At 48.6% G+C, this 24521-nt stretch overlaps 1 protein-coding gene across 1 annotated transcript in view; it reads right to left on the bottom strand.

Moving 5' to 3' along the window:
- Positions 1-22501, bottom strand: part of LOC130251417 (XK-related protein 6-like) — a 48214-nt gene extending 25713 nt beyond the window's left edge. The window contains exon 1 of the mRNA XM_056488010.1: positions 21723-22501. Within this exon, the coding sequence (XP_056343985.1) occupies positions 21723-22453 (731 nt within the window). The 5' untranslated portion in view covers positions 22454-22501. The remainder of the gene's footprint in view (positions 1-21722) is intronic.
- Positions 22502-24521: the final 2020 nt, after the last annotated feature.

A 24521-nucleotide genomic window follows, 5' to 3' on the forward strand; every position in this document is an offset into this window, starting at 1 on the left:
CATTTAATTTTTTTTTTTTTTCACAGCTCTACCAGAAAACAAGTTACACAGAAAACAAGATTAAGGGGAAGGAAGAACAGAGAGGGCTGTGAGTGTGGTCTCCCCATCACCTCCATGGATGATCCCTGCTTCAGGAAATTCCTGCTTTGTCCAAACCTACCACAAGGAAACCTCTGTGCTCACCTGTTTTATCTGTGATTTCTCTTTGGAGGTGACATGACTGGATGCTAATTTTGATGTATCTTGACACCTAACAAGGCTCCTGATCTTACAAGTAGTGCAAGTGCCTTTCCAGCCCTCATTCTTCCTTGAAAATCTGCATTAAACAAGGATTTTGCCCTAATCCCAGCAGTTTAAAGTAGCCATTGTGCCACTGAAGGATGGTGCCCACTCATGGTTTGCCATTGATATAAAAAAAGGAAAAATAACCCACCTAAGTAGAATTCTTGAGCCAGAATTGAGTGGCTGATCCTTCTCACAAGGATTTGCAGCAGGGGACACAGGACCCACCCCACAAAGATGTTGGGATGTCCTTGTGCAAAGCAGAGAGCAGATTCCAAAGCTGCCTGGAGCATCCTGGGACCTGATAGGCCAGGTGAGCTCCAGAAGCAGAGAAAAAAGGCTTGAGGAAGCAAAGCAAAGAACAGGAGCAGCAGGGTGGGGAGATCTGGCAGGCCCACTGCAAATGTAAATTTGCTTTTCTTAGATTATTTAGGGTCTCTCCCTAAATCTTCCCTGGTCCTGCCTTGTCTAACACTGGCCCTGCCAGAGACACTAATTTCCCCTGCCCCATCTGTTTGGATTTGCTTACTTCCTAATTTATCCAACGCCTAGCTCCATGGTGGCTAAGCATTTTAATCACAGTGATTAACACACTGAGCAAGAACAAAACAAAAATGGTTAATCAAAGGCTATTAGCAGTGTTTGAATGTCTAGATGCTGTTTTCCACATGAATGCTGGTTAACGATCATCTCCCCAGAACGTTCCCTGATTTATTCCTTCCCCTGCCAGCTCCACAGTTTGCCACCACCACGGCAGAGATTTTGACCCATTTGGCACCAGGAGAACACAACACTCTCCTGCAGGAAACACTCAGGCTTTTCAGGCTGCCTGAAGTGCTTTACACCATCAGCAAGCTCCAGCAAGGGGAAATCCTCAGCTCCATCCCTCATCCAGTGGGATGGAGATGAAACCTAAGATGCTCTGAACTCCCTGTGCCTCCAACATAAGGAGGATCCTTCCCAAATCAAGGAGGAAATGCCAAAAAATGTCATCATTAAATGCACAATCAAGCAGTGTATGTCACATCCAGGTATTATTTATGCACGAACATAAGGAATTGGGCATTAATAAAAGTCTGGATTTGCTCCTACAGCCCTGAGTGTTGAACTTTCCACCCCAAAATTACTCCCAAACAGAGCCCAGTGCCCAGCTGGGAATGAAACTCCCTTGGGTGAAGGAATGTCTGTCCAAAAAAAGGCTCTGCCTCAAGGATGGCTCACAGGGATACACAAGGAAAGGAAGGGATGCCCTAATACCTGGACAAAGCATTAATTTAGGAAGCCCAGACCTCTAAGAATGAGTTATGTGGGCAGGCAAAGTGACTTATCTGTGTTTGTAAAGCCCTGTGTAAATTAACAGTCTTGCACAAACAGGATTTAAAACAAAAATACAAGTGCAGCAAGAGGGTTTATGGCTTTAAATACATCTCCAGTGGTTTAGGCTGTGAGCACAGTGCTCAGTGGGTTATTTATGAGTCACAGCAGCTTCAGGTAAAGCAGAACTGTAGGTTTGGTGGAGGTTTTTTATAGTTAATACAAATAAAAGCAACCAAAAAAGTTTGGCCACTTTCAATTCTGCTGTCCTCAACTGGTCCTTGTGTCACTGAGCTTTTTCTGAGGTTCCTTTGACCATGTAAGTTTTATTTTTCTTATAGAATAAAGCCCCACAGCTGCAGTAGTGGACTCTGGGCAGGTTCTGGGTTCAAAGGCTGTAAAAGCTGAGTGCTGGGTGAATCATAGAATCATTAAAGTTGGAAAAGATCTGTAAGATCACTGATTCCAACAGTTAGCCACGATAACCAGTGAAGTTAAAAATGCTACAACCCCATACCAGCACACAGAGAGTCATCTCCCTCAGGATAACAAAGGTTTATTTGGTGGTGAACTGGAAGGAAATGGAATTCTACCCAGGTTTTTATCTCTTTTCCAGCCTATCATCAATCCAGGGATATTATCATGTTAGCTCAACCTTTCCCTTCCTTGAAAGGGTATGTTTACAGCAAAATAGCAGTTTTGGGGGGGTTATCTCTGATGAAATCCTATGAAAACACCTATCCAAAGTCTCAGTGCTGTGCTGAGAAGAGGAATCTCAAGATGGACCTCAATTAGCTCAGTCTCTTAAGTTCCTTAAAACAGCATTACCAGCCACAGGAAGCAATAACCATGCTGAATCTGCACATTAGTGATTTAAAAAGCCTGACTGGTAGATCCCTACATTGCCCATCCCAGCTTTCCACCACTTCTACTCCACTGTTGACTGCTTAGTTATAATTTACTATCCAGGTGTCTCTGGGACAACTTAATACACTGTGATAGTCTCTCATCTCCTCCCTGCTAATGAAGGCAATAAATAACTACAGTAAGCATTCCAATCAATACTACACTCTGCTCACATCCTGGAGAACACGAGGTCTGTGGCCTGCAGTCCTGCTGGAGATGAAAAGTCTCCCTGGGATCTGCTCAGTGCTCAGGCACAGCAGGTGGATTAGCAGCACAGGGCTGGGGTCTGTGTGCTCCAAAGGGCTGGGAAGGCACCTGCAGCTCAGGGCTTCATCTTACAGGTGAGATACAAGAATAGTGTGAAAATAAAACAGGGGAGATTTAAGCTAAATGATAGGAAAAAAGTCTTCCCTGTGAAAGTGGTGAGGTCCTGGCACAGGGTGCCCAGAGAAGCTGTGGCTGCCCCTGGATCCCTGGAAGTGCCCAAGGTCAGGCTGGATGGGGCTTGGAGCAACCTGGGATATGGAAAATGTCCCTGTGCATGGCAGGGGATGGAATGAGATGATCTTTGAGGTCCCTTCCAACCCAAACCATTCCATAATTCTATGAAGAGACATCCAAGTTTTATGCACTGAGTTACTGCTGTGAACAATCCTAAAGATCCATTTGTGATTTGAGAAAGTAAATTAATTTAATGGGAAAATGCCATTAACTGCCTGAAATGAAAAGGCTGCAGCTGCTTGGAATTTGCTTTCCTACAATGCAGAATCACAGAAAACTCTTGTGATCCTGAATTCTACTTTTTCCCTTCATCTCCTGCCCTTACAGACTGAGAAGAACTTCATACAAGACTTGCTGCCTCTTGTTGAAGCAATGATATTCCTCAATTCATCCACCAGCTCTCCACCTTCTCCCTGAGCTGCTCCTGCTCCAGGGCATGAGCCAAACCACGTTATCCCGAGGCTGAAATCAGCCAGGAGCTGTTCTTTCTAAACCATCCCCTCTGAGATCAGTCATTATCACACCCCTTGCTATCCCCCCAGGAAATATGCAGCCAACCAATCTTGCAATGCCCACTCTCCATTCTCAGTGCTTGCCCCCTTCCAGGATTTTTCCTCAAATCCTGCTGTACATCTCAGAGCTGGGATCACAACCTGCTGCAGAGAAATCTGCAGGGACCAATTCTCCCCAGTGCCTATGGGGAGTTATTCCAAGTGGTAAAAGATGAGAAAAAGGAGAGAAACCACAACTAATGACTCATCTCAGAGAGGAGCTTTGCTGCTGAAGCTGTTCCTGGTGTAAAATCACCTCTGCTCATCAGCATGAGCATCCCATTGGGAGGCAGGATTTGATCTGAAGGGATCCTGTTTTCCTTGGGTCTCCCTCCTCTTCACAGCTCAGCTCTCTCTGCACCAGCTGAAGAGAGCACAGGCATTTTTAAAAAGCAATTTTACCTTCTAGAAAGGTGTCCCTGCCCATGAAAGGGAGCTGGAACTAGAAGAGCTTTAAGGTCCCTTCCAACCCAAACCATCCCAGCATTCTATAATTTAATAAAATCCTTCTCACTAATACACCCTTTGACTGCAGAGTGAATAACACATTCACACTAAAAATTCTGACAGCACAAGAGTGTTTTCTCTATACATATTCCCAAAGTCCAATACACACAAAGCATAATTATCCAATAAAAATATCATTGAATCCAACTGTCAACACTGACACCACACTGAAGCTGGAAAAATGACTTTGGAACATTCAGTACCTCGCTTCACTAAAAAATCAAGTGTCCACAATGAATCTGTGAAAAGGTTTTTACTGCAGAGGTATTTTCTCCCTCTGCAAGGGGCAGAAACTCACCCTCCTGATTTCAGCTCTTCAGAATTACTTACTTTGTGTAAAGCTCAAGTAATCCCTGTTCTACAGAGGAATCTGAATGAAAACAAACCAAACCCCACCCACCCCCAAAAAAAAAAACCCCAAAACAAATAAAACAACTGTAATTGTCCCACTCTCAGTATCTGCAGGAGAGCAGTTTCAAGCTCTTAGAATTCACAGAATCACAGAATTGTTTGGGTTGAAAGGGACTTTGAAAATCATCCAGATCCAACCCTTTGCCACAAGCAGGGAACCTCCCACTAGAAGACCCATATGTGGGAATCTTCCTAATGAAAAAAAACAAGGAGACATCAAGCAGGGCAAATTAAAAAAAAAAAAAAAAAAAAAAAAAAGCCCCTAAAGAAAATTTTCCCAAGCTCCAAAACCCCTCAAAGGACTAAAGCATCCATTGTGGGCTGTTAAACACACACCACCTCCTGCTCAGGAACTTTTAAAGCCACAATGATGGCACAAGAACCTGGGGGAAAATCAGGACATACTTGCCCAGATCCAACCCCTTTTCCTGGGCCAGCTGTGCTCTTTTCTGCTTGCCATCAGAAAGAAGATAATGAGCTGCACAGTGCTTTGGCCTGAGATCTCTGAAGGTACTTTCCTATACTGCCAGAAAAGCTCTTTCAAGCATTGTGTTTTCAGTAACTGATAAAGTTAAAAAAAAAAAGTATTTTACACTTAAATCAGAACTACTTTAAAACACCAACCATTGCTGCTGCTTTGTGGTTCCTTCCTTTAATTCCAGCAGTTATTAGGGATCACAGGGAGCTGTGCACAAAAGCTGGTTATCCCTGTCACCCTGAGCCCTGAACCATTCAGGACACAGAGTGTTCTTCCACACACAGGAGTTAGTTCTTGAATTCAGCAAAGGCAGGGTGGAACAAGTGCAGGACACCCCAGGAAGGGCCCCCATCAAAGGCAGAGCAGAGCCAGGCTGGGAAGGACAGCAGAGCCAACAGCCTCATTTAGATAATCCCACTGGTTTGACCCAAAGAGACACAACTTTATCAGGTAACAGAACTCCTGTGGGGGGGAAAAAAAGAGTGTGAGATCATAAACTGACAAAAGCTGACTTTGCTGAATGAATCCAGAGCTTTCAGATGTACCTGACACTTCACTGCTGTGACTGAATGGGAAAGTAGAGGATGAAAATAACAGAGGAAAATAATGGCTACACACAATGGGGTAAACAGCCTCATTCAAAGCAGGAATTCCTTTTTCTAATTCTATTCCTATGATTAGGAAGAGTAATAGATACCCTTTAATAGGCAAATAATTTCTGTGTTATCATGAGAATCACAGGCAAAAGGATGTGGGAGCAAATTTTATGTCTGCAATGGTGAATTTTCATGGTCATTCTCTGCTCCTGTGAGGAAGCTTTCCTGAAATCCAATTAACACCAATAACAGCACTTTCAGTAAATGTTGGTTTGCCAGGCCTTTAAGTTGCATTTCTATTATGAATCTTGTCTTTTATTAAAAAGCCAAAGGTAGCAAAGCTCCAAAAACCTGAAACTTTCTGAGGCTTGAATGGCAGGGAGAGTCAGCCTTGGACAGGTCTCCCATTTCTTAGGTGATCCAAGAAAATTGAGATGGATCAAAGGAAACTGAAGCCTGAACTACCTGACAGGAGGATGTGGACAGGTGGGTTCTCTTCTCCCACATGACAAGTGACAGGATGAGAGGAAATGGCCTCAAATTGTGCCAGAGGAGGTGTAGACTGGAAATTAAGAACTATTTCTTCACAGGAGGGGACAGCCAGGGGCATCAGGCTCTGCTCCCAGGGAACAGGGACAGGAGGAGAGGGAACAGCCTCAAATGCACCAGGGGAGGGTCAGGATGGACATGAGGAAGAATTTCTCCATGGAAAGGGTGCCCAGGCACTGGCAGGGGCTGCCCAGGGAGGTTTGGAGTGCCCATCCCTGGAGGTGCCCAAGGAATGGCTGGAGGTGGCACTCAGAGCTCTGGGCTGGGGACAAGGTGGGGATGGGTCACAGGTTGGTCTTGAAGCTCTTTTCCAACCTTAATGATTCAATAATTCAAGAATTCTGTGGAAAGTTGACCACACTGCCATAGAAGGAACAGGATAAAGAGCAGAGAGCAGATGAGGGGTGATGCCCAGGGAGGAGGACAGGACACAGCTCATCTCAGAGCTCTGGGCAGCTATCAGAGTCCCACCTGCCTCACAAACAGGAACACTTGTGTTAACTAGAGTTAACACAGATTTAGTGTCCTACTGAAAAGTTTCCTCTTGGAAAAAGGACTGGAAGAGAAGCAAGTATATTTAAAGGAGTCTGATTGGTAAAAATTTCCAGTTTTATGATGGTTAAATTGTTCTTAAGGATACAGACTCCTACTCTGAGTGACTAACAGATGTTTTCACTGAGGATTTAGGACAGGAAGAATAGAAATGCACTGATAATGTCAGCCTAATGAAGCTTAGTCCTCAGTTAATTCACACAACCAATTAATCCTATATCCAGTGGAAAGTGGGAGCAAGGCAAGGACTATTTCTGACCCTAAGGAGCAGTGCTAGGCAGAATAACCACCCTAAATACCATGGAATGGTTTGGGTTGGAAGGGAAGTTAAAGATCATAAATATGTGTATTTTCATTTTTATTTAGGGCTGTGGTCTTTTATGAGCCTCACAGCAGCAGACAAGGACTCAACACCAGATCTCAACCAGGCACAATTCCCCAATTCCAGCCTGGCTCCTCCAGCACTCAGGATCCTTAAACAGCTTTCTACTCCCATATTCCATGTGGGAATTGGCTCTAAATAATAATTTTTCAATTATTATATTCTCACTTGTCAATTTCTACTTAAAATTCCTCATCAGAATGAATCCAAAATAAATATTACAAATTAAAAGTGTGATTTCCTCGCCATTTTCCCCAAAAACCAGTTTCAGGATGTCAAAAGAAATTCATTTAAAGTAAATGGAGGAGGTGTGAACCTCCTCTCAGACACCTGTGTTAGGAGTGCTGCTTCACAAACAAATCCCCTAATCCCCTGAAAAAAAAAGGGGGAAATAATCCAGTCCCAGGCAAAGAAGTTGGCAAAGCCACCAGAAATTCAACTCAACCCTTGAATTCAAACTCCCCACTAAAGTTACACAGCTCCCAACAATTGTAGGAAATGAGAAAAATTGTGATTTTTTTTTTTCGTCTCAGAACACACTAAAATATCAACAAGAAAAATAAAGGAGTTAGAAGTAATTTGCCCTCACTGGTAAAAAATTGGTCACTTCCCAGAAATGTCAAAGAGCTGATTCCTGACAAAAGGAGCAGCAGGGAATTACAGGGAGATCTGTGTGCTCAAACAGAAAATTCTGTGGTTCCTTGCAGGCAGAGCTTGATCACAACCAAAAAAAATAAAAAATGATGAGAGCCTTTAACGAAGCTCTAATTGTGCAACAAGCCATGCCATGGAGAAAAGAAACAGCAAAACCCCAAATGTCTGGATAAATGGGATTATGAAACTCCAGAGCAGTAAAGCAAAGACTAAGAACACAATTGGTAATAAAGCATCATTAAAGGTGCTGGTTTGAAGCACTGCTGAGGCACAGGTAAATGTCAGGTTACTCAAGGCAGAGTTTTAGTACTCAAAAGCAATGTTTAATCTGATTTTTTGCTCTCCTGAATTTCTGGATGCAAGATATTTCCCTTATTAAGGGATAATTTTTATTTTCCTATGGGTTTTTTCAGCCCTTTCTGAGACAAGGGGCAATATGAGAAAGGACCAAGCACTAAGACCACCCTACAGGGGTCATTTGTCCATTCTGACTGCCTGACAAACAGATTTCAAACTGGGCTTTGCATCTCCATCAGAAAAGCCACACCAATTTTAGAGTAAGCAGAGGAAGTGATGGAGAATATCTGAATTTAGGGATGCCAAGATTTTCCCACCATAAAACCGGGGCAGATCAACCATAATTTTTTGCAAAATTATAAATGACACCTGAAGCCCTGGCTGGCTTCACCTATTGAGGGATGATTAAACTGCAAATCTACAATTACTTCTAATCTTAAATAACTGATAGGATTTGAACTCCCAACATACAGTAGCTGAGATGTGATATTACTGGGAGCTTTTTGAAGCCAATCAATAACTATTAAAGCTGGATCCCATCAGCTACCACCAGGTATTAGCCACTTTCTCAATATTTCAAGGATTCAGTTATTCTTAGCTACAGTTAAAGTAGTAAAATGAAGTGGTCTCATACTGACACTGCGATAAATACGAGATTAAATATAGAACAAATTTATTACTCCCCGAAGTCCTACTGAGTGTCCTGATTTTTTTTTTTTTCTGTATCCACAACAATCTGGTTTACTTTGATGTTTTATTATCCCAGATCTAAAGCTCACGATTGAAAAGCAAAGCCTGAGCTCATTCAAAGAAGCCAACGCCAGCCACGCCGGGGGAAGGGAACGAATTCCAAAGGGAGCCCTGTGACAGCCCATGCCCCACTTAGAGCAAGTGACACTCACAGGCGACTGATTGGTGACACTGAGCGTGTGTGACACGGCACAGCACCCCTGGAGTGCCCTGGGCTGCCAGAGGACCGTGCCTGCAGGAGCTGACTTCTCCTAATACCCCGCGCTTTGAAGAAAGCGGAATAATCAACCCATTTTTAAAGCACTGGTTTGAAGGGCTCCGAGGAGTTTTAGAGGAATGCAGTTAATTACTTGGCTGGCTTTAGAAATAAATTAACCCACAATTAGAGTTGGGATGGGTCTGGATGGGGATGGGTGACCCCACAAGTGCACGTTTCTGGCTCGCTGCACGTCCCGAGCTCCTGAGGATAATCCAGTTTAAGCCCAGGGGGTTTTCCCTTCTGGAAAACTGCAGGAGCAACAAATCACACCCTCCTCCACCAGCATCCCAGCAGGATGAGTCCACAAAGACACCCACCAGTGTTTGGGTCTCAGCTAAATTCCCTGGAAGTGTTCAAGGCCAGGCTGGATGGGGCTTGGAGCAACCTGGGACAGGGGAAGGTGTCCCTGCCCATCAGAGGGGACTGGAACTGGATGAGCTTTAAGGTCCCTTCCAACCCAAACCACCCTGTCATTCCATGATTTATGACAAGGCTTGGCATTTCTCTGCTCTCCTCACCTGGGATTCACCCCAAAGCATCAATTCTAAAACAGCCCACTGGACATAATTCTCCCAAAGATGACAATGACAATCTAATCCAATGAAGGGATCTAGCTTCCACTACTGGTGCACACACAGGACTCATAAAATAAATTTAGTCCCAAACAGGTAAATCTGATGGCCATATCCAAAAGCTAGAAGCAGACTTTGCTGGAGACACTGACAAGCTGGATACACCTTCATCAGCTTGGAAAAACAAGACTACACTCTCATAAGAAAATTAAAATTAACCTTATGCAATGGGAACATTTTCCTTCTGATGTGTTGCATCCTTGTCTGCTAGGCAGGGTTGCTGCTGCCTTCAAGGCTCAAGCAGCACAGGATCATCCCTGGGCCCTACAAGCCCTCACCTCAAGAAGCACACCAGAACCATTCCCAGCTGGCATCCTGGAGGCAGCCACACTCTCCTAAAAGCCAAGAAAGCTTAATGTGACAAAAACAGCCACGCTGTGCCAACCCATCTCAGGGCCAGAGGGCAAATCCTGCCATTACCAAGCTCCCAAGAGATGTGGCCACTGAGGATGAGCTCCTGGCAAGTGAGATGAAGAGAGCTCTACCCTTGATCAGTGCCCATGGTTGGGCTTTGAGATGGAAGCACTAAAGGATAAAGGTGTCCCTGCCCATGGCAAGGGGCTGGAATGAGATGATGTTTAAGGTCTCTTCCAGCCCAAACCATCCTGATATTCACTGAAGGGCTCTGCTATCACCTCATCTGGGGCTGGAGCCTTTCCTGGCGTCAGTGGCAGGATGCATTTACGTCAGTGTGTGCCAAGGGGCTGGAGTGACAAGGACTAAGGTAAGATTAAGCATTCAGGAGCCAAGCGTGTCCTTCAGCGCAACAAGGGCGCCGGCGCCTTATCGCGCTGCCGCTCACACAGCCCCGCGCCAGGCACAGCCTCACCTCCAGCCTGGATGCACATCGCTTGGCAAGGCACTGCTGCTTTCTCCCAAGGAAAAATATTTCCCAAGGAAATTGTTCCCTCCCCAGCCCAGCTGTGACAAACTGGGAAATAAAGCCCCGAGACGACCTCCTGCTGCGTGACAGACTCGGTGTGCTGAGTTCACACCCCAGCCTGAGTGACTTCCCTGCATTTGGGATCCTTCCACGAGGGAGGAACTGATGGATTCCTGCAGCCCTCAGTGCACGCTGCTCCAAATTATTTCCATCTCTAATTAATATTCATCAACGAGCCACAATACTGCGCCTTCCATCAGCCGTCACACGCCACCCACGCTAGATGAAAGGACAACTACACGAGATAAGCAGTTTATTGGATCAAAAGTCCCCTTTAGACGAGGAGACAGCTCCTGCAACAGCCTCCAACTGATAGCATCCCATCACATGGAGGGAGTATCAGCAGATCTCCCTCTTTAAAGCCCGGATTCAGCACACACGGAATGCACAACGCAATTATGACGTTCATTTAGCTGCATTTTGCTGCCTGCTTGAGGCTTAGGCTGGGAGGAGGAACTTTGGTTTGAAGAGCTGCCACTGAAAATGGCTACTTTAAAAAACTCAATTGACACCTAATTATACCATCAGGTTCTGAGTTTAATCCCCTGTTGTCACTGCCTCACCTGGCTGGTTTTGGGCAAGGACTCTGCCCTTCAGCTTTTGCCTTTACCAACCAATCTACATCTTGCAGGATCCTTATGGAGCTTTACTAGTCCTCCTCCCCAAACTCAGTTTAGGTGGCAGAAAACAAGGATCTCATCTGCTTGCACAGAACATAGGGAATAACAGCTCTTATTGTCCACTACCCCTGCATGGACAAGAAATTAATCAAAAAGACACCTGACATTCACATCAAACCCATGCAGGATGGCAGAAAACACTGAGACTGTGATATCACATTCCACCCTCTCCACTGATGGGGAGCAAGTGTTTCCCAGTTTTAAACTGAAAGACAATAGGGTTAGTTTGGATATTGGGATTAAAGTCTCCCCTGTGAGGGTGGGGAGGCCCTGGCACAGGGTGCCCAGAGAAGCTGTGGCTGCCCCTGGATCCCTGGAAGTGTCCCAGGCCAGGATGGATGGGGCTTGGAGCAGTCTGGGATAGAGAAGGGTGTCTCTACCCATGGAAAGGGGTTGGAAGTGGATGATCCTCAGAGTCCCTTTGAACCCAAACCATCCCAGAATTCCATGATTAAAAGGAGCAGAGGAAGATGCACTGCACACTGCTTTCCAGAGCTGTTCTGCTCCTCATCCAAGAGATACCCAAACACTCTGCCCAAGAAAAAGCATATTTACACCCATTGCCAGAGAGGGAAAGTATAAATATTTCCAAAGCTTTATGAAGGCTGGTACTTACAGTCATGATTTGAAAGGGAAAGAATAAAGCAAAATATTCAATTAGAAAAATTACTGTAATTGCAGGTTCTATTTTATCCCTCCATTAAAGCAATAAAGTGCCTTGAAATATTGCTGAGCTGGGATACAGAGCTTAGTGCTACTTAACATATTAATATACATCCAGGGGGTTAATTTAATTTAGATCTGCACGAGGGTCTTCTCTCCTCCCTGGCCCCTATGGTCTCCCCCTACACTTCCAGCTGGATTTCCATTCATGGTTCTCCCCCATCCAAGGGATGGACACACAGTGCTGAGCTGGACATGAATTCTGACATGTGCCACACACCTCTGGAGCCAGAGGGCATCGAGCACATCCATGAACAGCTCCACACACACCAATTCCCAGCTTAAACCATGTTTTCCTGTCCCTCAAAGCTCTGATGTCTGAGTATTTCATTTTCTGTTAGACAAAAACATCCAATTCTTGCTTTCTGAACATCAAACAAAATCCTCTTGGAAATGTAAAATCACCCCATTTTGCTCTAACAGCACATAAATCCCCTGGGAAGGGATCTGCTGTTGAAAGTCACTGCTGGGGCTGAAGAAGGGGCTCTTCCTCCCAGCCTTGCCTCTCTCCATGATTCCTCCACACCACAGTGCCATGAGCTGCAGTTTCTGAATATAACCTCGCTCTTCCCTGCAACAGAAGATAAGTGAATCTTATTTTAGGGAGCCCTTCATCCTTTTAATTAAAGAAATTAATATCACTTCTCTGGATCTCATAGCCTCCATTATCTTTTGTGAACTCCAACAATTCTGTTGTAAAGATATATTGAAAAAGCACTAATTGAGATAATCTCTGGAATTCAAGAGTTGCTGTATTTTTAGCCATGTTTTAAAACTATTTTCCCTTTGTTTCTGGAATGCCTCCCATCCTTCCTCCCATGCCAGACTGTTTACATTATTTAAATGCCTTCTGCTTATACCACTCTTTACAATTTTTACTTCAACAACATCGGCCTCCGTTGCTCTTTTTTCCCTCGCTTAGACATAACTGGGATGAATTCCAATCCCAAACTCAAAACCACTCCTGGTGCTTTTACTGCTGTCTTCTGTGTTTGGTAGATCAGGCAATGTATTTCTGCCATCCTGTCATCCAGGGCTGCCTGTGTGGGGGTTCCAAGCATGAGGAGTTAAATTGATTTTTTTTTTTACAAGAGAAAATGGGAGAATGATGATTTTCCCAGAGACAAGAACTCTTTAAACTCACAGGGATATGTGGCATGTCTCTGCTTTAAGAGATGATCCTGAGCCACCCCACTGAAAAGATGGGGGGCTCATCTCTCCTGGATTTTTTTGGAGAGTTGTGATGTCCAGTGTCCATCAAAAAAGCAAAATATGATCCTGCTCCCTGCCCCTACAGAAAACCCCACAGAACCCCATGAGCTGAGGGAGGTTCTGGCAGTTGGACATGATCCTTCCCCACTCAGGTTTGGGTTTTTCCCCACAGGTTTAATTAGCAAAGTGATAAAGGCAGCTCCAGCTGCCAGAGCTTTCTGCACCTGAGGAGTTTTTAGTAAGAGTTCTGCCAAAATGGTGGGGCTTTTATGGGGAAACTTCTCCCACACCAAGCAGACCTGTGAAGGTAGAAAAGGTGGTGTAGTTCAGCAGCTGACAGGAGTTTTCCAGCATGAGCAGAGACCTCTGCAGTGTCCATTTAAACCTGTTCACAACAGGCTTGGTTTTCCTAGTGCCCATTCACTGACCATTAACAGGGCACTGAAGCAGCATTGAGGAGAGATTCCTGTCTCAGTCCTACTTCCCATGGGGTTTTGGGACAGGGAGAAGCTCCCTATTCCCTCAGCCCATCCTGTACAAAGGGGCTGTATAAAAAAGAGGGAGAGTGACTTTTTACATTGGACAAGTGGGAATGGTTTTATACCAAAAGAGGAGAGATTTAAGTTAGATATGGGGAAGAAATTCTTTCCTGTAAGGGTGGGGAGACCCTGGCACAGAGTGCCCCTGGATCCCTGGAAGTGTCCAAGGCCAGGCTGGATGGGTTTGGAGCAGCCTGGGATAGTGGAAGGTGTCCCTGCCCATGGCAGGGGGTGGGACTGGATGGTCTTTAACGTCCCTTCCAACCCAAACCATTCTGTGGCATGATTCTATTCCATGGTTAACACAGGGATGTTTCTTTGGGATGCCAAAATCCTGCTGCAGGTAAACCAAATCAGAGTGGAGCAGAGGAAGAGGAGGTCATGATAAAGACTCTGGGCTTGAACACAGAAGTTTTCAACAAAGCTGCCAATTCTGCAAAAGATCTCCTGTGCAGCTGAAGTCACTTAAGGACAGACTGTGAATATTTCAGAGGTGAACCTGAGCTCTCACAGACTTCCAAAAAAAGGAGACGTGAGGAGCAGCACAGTCTTCAGGTCCATTGTAGTCTTGGGGACACATTTGAGATGGCTTTTTGCTCTATTTTTCTGTCTCTTGGCCAAAAGTTGATTTTGTTCCTGATTCAAGATATGGAAGTAAGGAAGAAAACATCCATTTATACTGAAATAACAGAAGTCTATCACTGAAATTTGTTCAGGGATTGACAAACAGCAACTCCTGAGACTCCTCCTCAGCATTGTAAACGTGGTTCCTCTGCTACATCATTTCCATATAACCAAACACAGGCTGAAACTGGAATACAAAGTGGTAGGAAATGTAAATCCCAAGTAGAGAGAGTGACAAAAACACATAACAATAAAAATCTATCCATGGAGAGATGCAGTGGGCTGCTCCTGAGACACAGCTCAGTCCTATAATCCAGAAGATTTTGGGTGCATCCTTGACACTGCAGCCCAAAGGATTTGGGATGTACCTGATGTTCTGCCCTGCAATGATCAAGCAGTTCTTTTCCACAGGGTTAAAAACACAAGGTGTTCCTCCCTCCATCAGACTGCTGCTAGGCTGGAGGATTTTCTAAAGATCCTCCTCCCATGGAAAGCTCTTCCCTCATTTTCTTGGGATCCTGTTTGGAAAAGCATCTCAGTGCCCTAGAGCACCACAGTAGGCTTGGCCATCATTCTGAATCCCAGCACATCAGAAGAAGGTGGGTCAATGAAGTGACAATATTTGGCACATGTTCTTTGCTTACACCTTTAATTACAATTTAATTTTCTCTCCAGCAAAGCCTTACTCTGACTCACAATTCCTCCTGCCTAAAAGCTTCCAGGTGTTAAAACACTGCCTTGTACTACTGCTGATTTTCACTACAGTCAGGTAGTCAGATAAAAATCAAGTCAGGATTCATGGGAAATAAAGCAAAATGAGTAGAAAGTGAAGTTGTGTGAGAGATTCAGACTTCTGCACAGGCTCACCTTCATTCCCCAAGGAAAATTACATGTTTGACGTCCCATTTCTGCTCCTTGCAGTCTCAAGGCAGAGAAAGCAGCTCTTCTCCAAAGAGATGCTTTATCACCATCAGTTTTCCCTCCATCCTTTTCATTAAAAGAAATGCTCCCTGAATAACCTACATTTGTTCAGAGAGGAGAACCACTGCAAGGAATAAAGCTGGCTCAGTGCAGCTGAGAGCAAAATGGAAGTGTCTGGAAAGGTGGAGAATACAGAGCCTGGAATTTCAACGCACAAAAAATGGTGAGCCATCTTTCCTCCTTCCCTTGGCACCCTGCCTCCCCTCCACCAGGAAAGGCACTGTCAGGCTGCCACTGCCATTGGAGATAAAGCCATAGGGAGAGTGGGGAAAAAACAAACAGCTGCTTTTGCTGGAGTTCAGCTTGAACAGCTGAAAAGGGATGTTGTGGTCAAGGACCACGTGGGTGGGAGCATTTAGGAAAGCAGCCTGCAACCCATCTTCAAAGCAGTTGGCTTCCTTTCCAGTTTTTGGACTCCTGGAAATGCTGTCCCCAAAATACCTAGCAATGGTGTCTTCACCTTGAAAGCCATGGAAATTTTATGCTGGTTCTAGTAAGAACTAAGTCAGTTCACCCAAGCTTCTCTCCTCCTGCCCAGAAACCAGGGCAGCTGCTGTCACTGCCCAGCCACAGGGCACCACCTCACCAGCTCCAAGAGCAAACCAGTTTCTTCTCCAAATCCCACTCCCAACCTGCCCAAGCCATGCTGTCCCTGCAGAAACACTGGGTGGCATGGGAAGAGGAGTTCCCAGCAGCTCAGGGCAGGATATTATTTCTCCCAAGGAAAGGTTTGGTGAAATCTCTGCCCTCCCAAGGCTGGCCCAGCAGATCCTCTCCAACATCTGTGGTTGGACCCCCTCTAGTGGGAACCACTCAACAAGACATGGAGCATCACCACCACCTGCCAGCCATGGAGACTCCACTCAAGGGATAAAGCCCTTTTTCCATTGTTATTATGATTATTATGATAATTATTATTATTATTTCCACTCTCTCTGTAGATGGTATTGGACCTGTACACACACAGCCCAGCACTTCCTTATGGAGATCCTGCAGGAATGGGGGTGGAATGGGTAAGTTTTTTGGAAGAGAGAACAACCTCACTGGAAAAAAAAATATAAAAAGTTATACCCCAGACCTGATTTTGTAGGGAGAACATATTTATCATCTATCCCAGAATGTCTTCCCTCTGCCAACTTGTCAAAAGCTGACAAAACTTCATACTATAAAAGCAAGCTGTTAAAACTTGGCTAAAAGAAAAAACTAAGCTGCCAGACAAGCTAACCAGAAAAAGCTGAAAAAAATATTCCAACGTGCCAGGGAAGGCACTAAATTTACAGAAAGGCTCTACAGAGCTGAACATCCCATACCAAGACAAGGAGGCAGCACTAGGTCAGCAGCTTCTGGTTCATCTGCTGTTTGACAAGCAGATGGCTCCCACTTCGAGGGATTTGGGCAGAGAACTTCAAGGTTGTAGAGCTGCCTGTATTTCTAAACCATCCAAAATAATGTGTCTCTAACTCACAAAGTTTATCCCAGACAAAGTATTTTAGGGGAGCCTGAACCCACTCAAAACAAAGTCATTAAATGGCCATATTCCATTTAAACCCATTGATTCATCCTTCCACCTCCAAAGATGAACAGCTCATAGATTTGGTCTTTCCAATAATAAAAAAGATGCCAACTCTCTGCCTAAATGTTAGGAATTTCTCACCATGTACATACACAAGACAATTTTTAATGTCACAACAGTGACAAGGTTTGTTGTGATTTCTTGGGGTTTCCTGTACCGAATGTTTTTCTCCTAGATCTATATTCAAATCTGTTTTAATAACAAACCTCATAAATAGAGCACATTCATGTCCCAAAACTCACCATCAATGCTAGTTTCACAGACACAGATTTCCAGCTGGTCGGCATTCATTTTAGCTCAGCTCCACATCCTGTTAATCCAATGGAATCCAATAATGTTTGCTTTAATAGCACAGACAACAAAAGGACTTTCCACTCTAAACCCCCTATTCCAGGGCAGCATCCATGACCCAGTAACCCACTTCCAGCAGAGGTTAAGGAAAGGTACATCAGACAGGGAACTTCACTCCTGTCATTCATACAACCTGTGCAACTACTCAATGTATCAAAACTTCTACTTGTCCTGAATTTACATGGCTGAAAAGCTCCAGCAAAAGCAACAGCCCTGTCTTCATCCTGTTTCCAGCAAAACCACAGCATCCCTCCTCAAGGAACAGCCCTTGGCAGCTTGCTCTGCAGCACCTCTATAATGAGCACAGCGTGCCCCAACTGGCATCCTTCACTTCTTGGACAGTCTGGATGAATTGTTCAAATCCTCAAGACAATCTAAGATTTGAGAGGAAAGGTGAATATTGTGGGTTTATGTAGGTAAAAACCCCAGGAGCTGAGCTTTATTGGTGGGAATGGCATTGGAGATCAGACTGCTGGCATCCATTTGAGATCAGACTACTTGTAGCAAGAATTCAAAATATATATATATATCTCTAGACACACACATATGTTTTTTACTATTTTTCCAACAGCCACTATAGACAGGCACTATTAACACATCCTCCAGATCTCAGCTGAACTAAAAAAACACACAAAAACCCAGGAATATCACTCAGCCCCCCCTCAGCACTTGCACTGCCCCCTCAGCCCTCCTGCCTGGTCACGATCCACCCTCTGAATACGACACAAACAGACAAAGCTCCCATCCAGGCTGCTCCAAAACAAGCTCCTTCTCCCACAATCCCGACAAAACGAAGAGACAGCCTTGCTAAAATAAGATCCCGACGTATATTTATATTTCTGCCATAAAACGTTTTTATTCACCATCTCATTGGCGAGTCTTCCCAGTATTTACGAGAAGAAGCTGCCACAGGAATTGTGTCATCCCTCAAAATCCAAACGCAGATTTTACCTAATGTATTCAGGAGGAGAATTCCTGTACTACTCCAACCTTCCCCCCTCCAATTCTCCACGATTTCTCTCCCAGCTGCTGAGCAACACCCACGCCATCCCCTACGTCAGGTAGGATCCCGATTACGCTCCGTGCAGCGGCAGCACGGATCTGTGATCCCACAGGGAACTGGGCTGGGAGCATCACACACTGAACTTGTGCTCTCCTAGGTTTTCCTCCTCCATCCCCACGTCTAAACTTCTCCCCAGCACGCAGTGGTCAAACCAGTGCGTTCCAGTATTAATCCCATCACCGCATCCCAGATTTATTTTAATGGTGCTGGTAAGAGCTGTAGTGGGAATGCAAAAAAAGACACCCTCATGGAGGTTGCTCCAGGAAGTTCATTCTGGCTCTGGTCAGATACTGGGAGGCAGCTCCACACTGTCCAGCCTGCCTTAAAGTGGGATTAGAGATCAACAGGAGAGAAAGCTCTCCGATTTCACCTAACGTGATCCGGGCTGCAGCACTCCTTGTCAGTCCCCTTTGGCATTCCCAGCCCTGCACAATCTCAGAAGTGTTGTTCCTCTGCGTTAGCACAGCAGGGAAAAGTCTGGGCAACTTGAGCTTTGTTTCTCCCCATTACCCAAAATTCAGCCCCCCACGTGCACCCCCCTCTGTCCCTGCCAGCATCACTTCAGCATGCCCCTCCCCACGCGCTCACTCGAGCGTGCCATGGCACGGGGTGTCTGTGCACAGCTAAAACACAATCATTTCTTCTGCCTGACTCCAAGAAAGGAAAAATCCAACTTGCCAGAGGAGCATCTGCATTGAGAACCGCTTTTGCTGATGGGATCAGTACTTGGGAGTAGCAGGGGAAGGAGCAGAAAGGGTCGCGGACCAATTCATCGTCCTCGCACGCACCACCCGCAGACATCCCCCTCCCGCCACCCCCCAGCCCAAATCCCGGCCGTAAAAAACCCCTAAAAATAGAATAAACCCCCAAGCAGAAGTTGAGAACAAACGTGCTTTGAACGCTGCACAAATGACATTGAAGATGCAGAAGAAATATGTATTTGCTGTTGCACTGCATGATGGCATGGGCTTATTTCCTACGTACACATCTCACGCACCCTTCCAAGGCAGATCCCCTCCCCTTCACCCCTGCGGCTTCTTAAAAAAAAAAAAAGGGAAAATAAAAATCTTTGATCCCTAAGGATTATTTTAAAAGCTACAAACGGTAAGTGACCCCCATCTGGAGCCTCTTCCTACAGCCTGACCCATCCGTGGGGTGGAGGGGGTGCAGCCACCACCCTGTGACACAACCCAGAGTGTCCCTGTACCCCCACCCCAAATCTCACAGCCCTTCCACGTTCCCACCCCGCGCCCCAGCTCAGAGGATGCTGGGCCACGCCGGGTTTTTACAGCTGTCCTTACACCACCTCTTTCCGTGAGCCCGACATCTCTGTGGCAGTGTTTGCATCCACAGGCTTTCATCCTGGAGAATCCCTCCCTGCCTCCTCCCACCTCTCTTTTTGGGCAGGATAACGTAATTTCCAGCTCGCACTGAAGGATGCTTTTTTATTCCTGAGGTCACTTCCCAGAGCTGTCCTCGGCCGGTGTCTCCTTCACCCCAGGACTGTCCCTGGGGCAGGGAGCAGTCCCTTATCCCTGACCTTCAGCCTCACACCGGCAGCCCCACCGAGGAGGTTTCTCCTTTCTCCACAGCCACAGCCGAGGCATCACGCTGCGTTTTTCCACTCCCACCCCCCTCTCCTTCGGTTCAGGGGAGTCAGCGAGCCGGCAGCTCCCGCTCCACCGGCTGGGAGAGGCTCCTGGGGATGGATGAGACCCTCACCCTCATCCCTACGGGATCTGTGCCAGGGGAACATCAACCCTCTGGAACCAGCACGTCCCAGTGCTTGGCAGCCACGGGTCCATCCCCCTGCAGACCCTCTCTGGAGCAGCCCCTGCATTCCATGGGGTCTTTCCCTGGCTCCAGAAAGGGGGTGGTGGGGTGAGTCCCCCCCGGGACACAGGACCGACCTGCCACAGCCAGGGTCACCCTCAGCCCCGGGTCCTGTCCTGCAGGGAAGAGCAGCTGCATGACCCCCCTCCCCATCCTGCCCCATGGCTGTGGAGAACCATCTCATTCCCACTGAGAATCCCTTCCATTCACACACAGAACTGTGTCCCCTCCAAGATGTGCGCTGTGTCCCCTCTCCCCAGCCCCACACACTCATTTGGAGGGGGTATCTCTGCTCCCTTTGGGGCTCTTCTCAGTGAAGGAGTCACCCCAAATCTCCACGTGGGGAGCACCATCTCATGTCCTGCTTGTACCAACCAACCCTGCTCCTCCCACCTCAGCCCCACAGACACATTCTGGGGGAAATTCTCTTCCCCTCAAACATCCCCTCAGCACAAGGGGGACCTTGGCACCTCTTCCACTGTGGGGAGCACTGCAAGGATTCACCCCAGACCATGAGGTGACAGTGACCCCCATGTCCCCCACCTCAGCCCCCAGGCTCATTTTGTGGGAATCACTCCTTCCTTTGGGTCTCTCCTCACTCAAAGTTGGAGTAACCCCAAATCTCTCCTCCTTCTACACGTGGAGAGCACCACACTGACCACCATCACCCAAAACCACAAGGTGACACCGAGCCACGTCCATCTCAGACCACAAGCTGACAATAAGCCCCACCTGCCCCACCTCAAACAGGGACAGTGACCCATGCCCACCTCAAATCACGAGGTGACACTGACCCCCATCGGTCCCACCTCAGCCAGAGGACAGTGATCCATCCACTCAAGCCATGAGATGACACTGCCCCACACCTGCCTCAAACCATGGGGTAACAGCAATGGCCATCTGGTCCACCTCAGCTCGGGGATAGTGACCCACCTCAGCCCACCGAGGTGACACTGACCCCCATCTGCCCCAGGGGACATTCACCGACCTCAAACCATGAGATGACACTGATCCACCTCAAAACAGGAGGTGACACTGACCCGTGCCCATCTTGGACCACGAGCTGAGAGCTCCCCACCTCACCCAGGGGACAGTGACCCATTTTAAACCGGAGGGTGACACTGACCCGTGCCCATCTTGGACCACGAGCTGACAGTCACCCACATCCACCTCAAACCAGGCGCTGACACCCACCTCGGACCACAGGGGACACTGACCCACGTCCACCTTGGACCACGAGGTGACCCTGTCCCCGTCCATCTCAAACCAGGAGGTGACCCTGTCCCCGTCCATCTCAAACCAGGAGGTGACACTGTCCCCGTCCATCTCAAACCAGGAGGTGACTCTGTCCCCGTCCATCTCAAACCAGGAGGTGACACTATCCCTGCCCATCTCAACCCAGGAGGTGACTCTGTCCCCGTCCATCTCGCACCAGGGCCGCCGCTGCCCCGCGTCCCCGTCGCACCGGGCGCTCGCAGCCGCCGCTCCCGCCCCTCCGCGGCCGCGCTCCCCGACCCAGCGCGCCGCCCGCCCGCCCGCCCCGCCGGGGGCACGGCGGAGTCCCCGGCCGCCCCCTTACCTCCAGACCTGCCCCATCTGCAGCAGGTGGATGACGGACTGCCAGACCCAGACGGAGATCCTGCAGAGGCGCTGCGCCCCGGGGGTGGCGGTGCCGCCGGCTCCTCCTACCCCGCCGGCGGGTCCCCCACGCCGGCCCGCGGTCCCCCCCATCATGGGCGGCCCGCGGCTGCTGAGCCCCTGCACGGCGCCCAGCCCGCCGCCCGTGTAGTCCTGCACGAACCAGCGGAAGCTCAGGATCTGCACCAGCACCGAGGGCAGCAGCACGAAGGCCAGGGTGAGGCCGCACCACACGTAGTCCCGCCGGCCGTAGTGGTGCAGCGCCAGCCACAGGTCCGTGCCCACATCCCCCAGCAGCACCAGCAGCGCCAGCACGATCCACAGGCAGTCCAGCCACGGCCGCTCGGCCGCCTCGCCGCCCTCCGGCGGCCCTTCGGCGGCGGCGGCGGGGGGGCGCGGGGCCAGCGGCTCGGCGGCGGCGGTGGCGGCGGCCCGCCCGAACAGGTTCCGCAGGCAGGCGCTCCGGCAGCCCCAGTAGCAAGACGACGTGTTGCAGCAGTGGCAGATGTGCAAGGAGCTGCTCGCGCCCGGCTCCTCCGCCACCTCGGCCGCCGCTGCCCCGACGCCGCCGCCCGTGGCCGCCGCCGCCTCGTCCAGGTTGTGCAGCTGGGCGAAGCCGCCGCCGCCGCCGCCGCCGCCGCCGCCGCCGCCGCCATCCGACTTGGCCGCCATCTTGCTGCCGCCGCCGCCGCGTCCCCGGCCCGTTCGCCGGGCGCTCGCTCGCTCTGCCCCCCCCGTGCCCGCTCCCCCCGCCCGCCGCTTCCGGGGGCGGCGCTTCCGCGGCGCGCGGGACGGGCCGGGGCCGCCTGGCGGCGACAGCGACCGGCGGCGGCCCGAGCGAGCGGCGCCTCCCGCGGCCCGCACGGCGCCGTGCCCCGCGCCCCGTCCCGCCCGGGATCGCGGGGTGAGGCCTGGCGAAGGGCAGGCTGGAGTGCGGCTGCCTCGTGAGGGGAAGAGGAGGAGCGCGCCGGGCGCTGCTCCGCGCTGAGCCGGGACGGGCGCTGAGGGGATGGCGGGGGAAGGTGGGCTGGGTACCGGGAGCGCTTGGACAGCGCTGTCAGGCACAGGGATGTTGGCGATGCTCCTGTGCAGGGCCAGGAGTTGGGCTGGATGGTCCTTGAGGGTTCCTCCCGGTTCTGTGATTCTCTGGGCAACCTCTGCACTCAACACCCTCACAGGGATGAGTTTCTTCCTAAAATCCCATCTAGCCTTGACCTCTTTCAACTTGAAACCATTCTGTCTTGTCACTCCATGCCCTTGTCCAACATCCCTCTCCAGCTTTCTTGGAGCTCCCTTACAGAGTCACAGAATTAGGTTGGAAAAGACTTCTGGTATCACTGAGTCCAACTGTTAACCCATGGACATGATCAACATCCTCACAGGGAAGAATTTCTTCCTAAAATCCCATCTAGCCTTGACCTCTTTCATCTTAAGACTATTCTGCCTTGTTCTGTCACTCCATGCCCTTGTCCAACATCCCTCTCCAGCTTTCCTGGAGCTCCCTTACAGAGTCACAGAATTAGCTTGGAAAAGGCTTCTGGTATCACTGAGTCCAGCTGTTAACCCATGGACATGATCATGCCTAAATTGTATCCTCAAGTTCTACACCTACATATGTTTTGAAAACCTCCAGGGATGAGGGTTGCACCATCAGGTTGCCTTGGGCAGTCTGTTCCACTGCCTGACCACTGTTTCCATGAAGATTTTTTCTGAATATCCAATCTGAACCTCACCTGGTACAACTTGAGCTCACAGAATCACAAGATCATTTAGGTTGGAAAGCACATCTGGAATCATTGAGTCCAGCCTCTGACCAAACACCACCTTGTCAACCACAGCAGAGAGCTGAGTGCCACATCCAGTCATTCCTTGAACACCTCCAGGGATGGTGACTCAACAGCCTCACTGTTCAGCCTGTTCCAATGTCTAATCACCCTTTTTGTGGAGAAATTCCTCCTAATGTCCAATCTGAACCTCCTCTCCAGCCACATAAGACCTAGGCTCCAGGATCTCCCCAGGGCTCTCCTCTTCAGGCTGAACAGCCCCAGTTCTCTCAGCCTTTCCTCACAGGAGAGCTGTCCCATCTCTTCAGTCATCTTGAAATCACAAAATCTGCACTGAATCAGAATATTCTGATTTGCAAGGAACACACAAGTCCAACTCCTGACTTTGCATGGGACACCCCAACTATCCCACCCTGTGCCTGAGAGCATTGTCCCGACTCTCCTGGAGCTCTGGCAGCCTTGGGGCTGTGCCCATTCCCTGGGGAGCTGTTCAGTGCCCAACCACCCCTGGGGGAAGAACCTTTTCCTGATATCCAGCCTAAATCTTCCTGATTTAGGACAGCTCCAGCCATTCCCTGGGTCCTGTCCCTGTCACTGGGAGCAGAGATTGGAGCTGTCCCTTGGGAGGAACTGCAGCCCTCAGTGAGGTCTGACCTCTGTCTCCTCCAGCTGAACAAACCCAGTGACATCATTTGCTCCGCTGAGTCCCTTCACTCTCTTCCTGTCTCTCCTCTGGACACTCAAAAATTTCAATTGTGCTTCTTCCCCTGAAGCCCAAGTGCTGACACCAGCATTCCTCAGGCCAGCATCAGCTGGAGCCCCTTGTTCTGACCCCTCCTGCTCCTAAATCAGCTCCCCAGTTGTGTCAACTGCCCTGTCCCTGTCACCTGCTCAGCCTCAAATCACCACTAGCTCATCCTCAGCCAGGCTGCTTTCCACCTTCCCACCCCCAGCAG

This window comes from Oenanthe melanoleuca, chromosome 3, assembly GCF_029582105.1.
Source record: "Oenanthe melanoleuca isolate GR-GAL-2019-014 chromosome 3, OMel1.0, whole genome shotgun sequence".
In the NCBI taxonomy this organism is placed as follows: Eukaryota; Metazoa; Chordata; class Aves; order Passeriformes; family Muscicapidae; genus Oenanthe; species Oenanthe melanoleuca.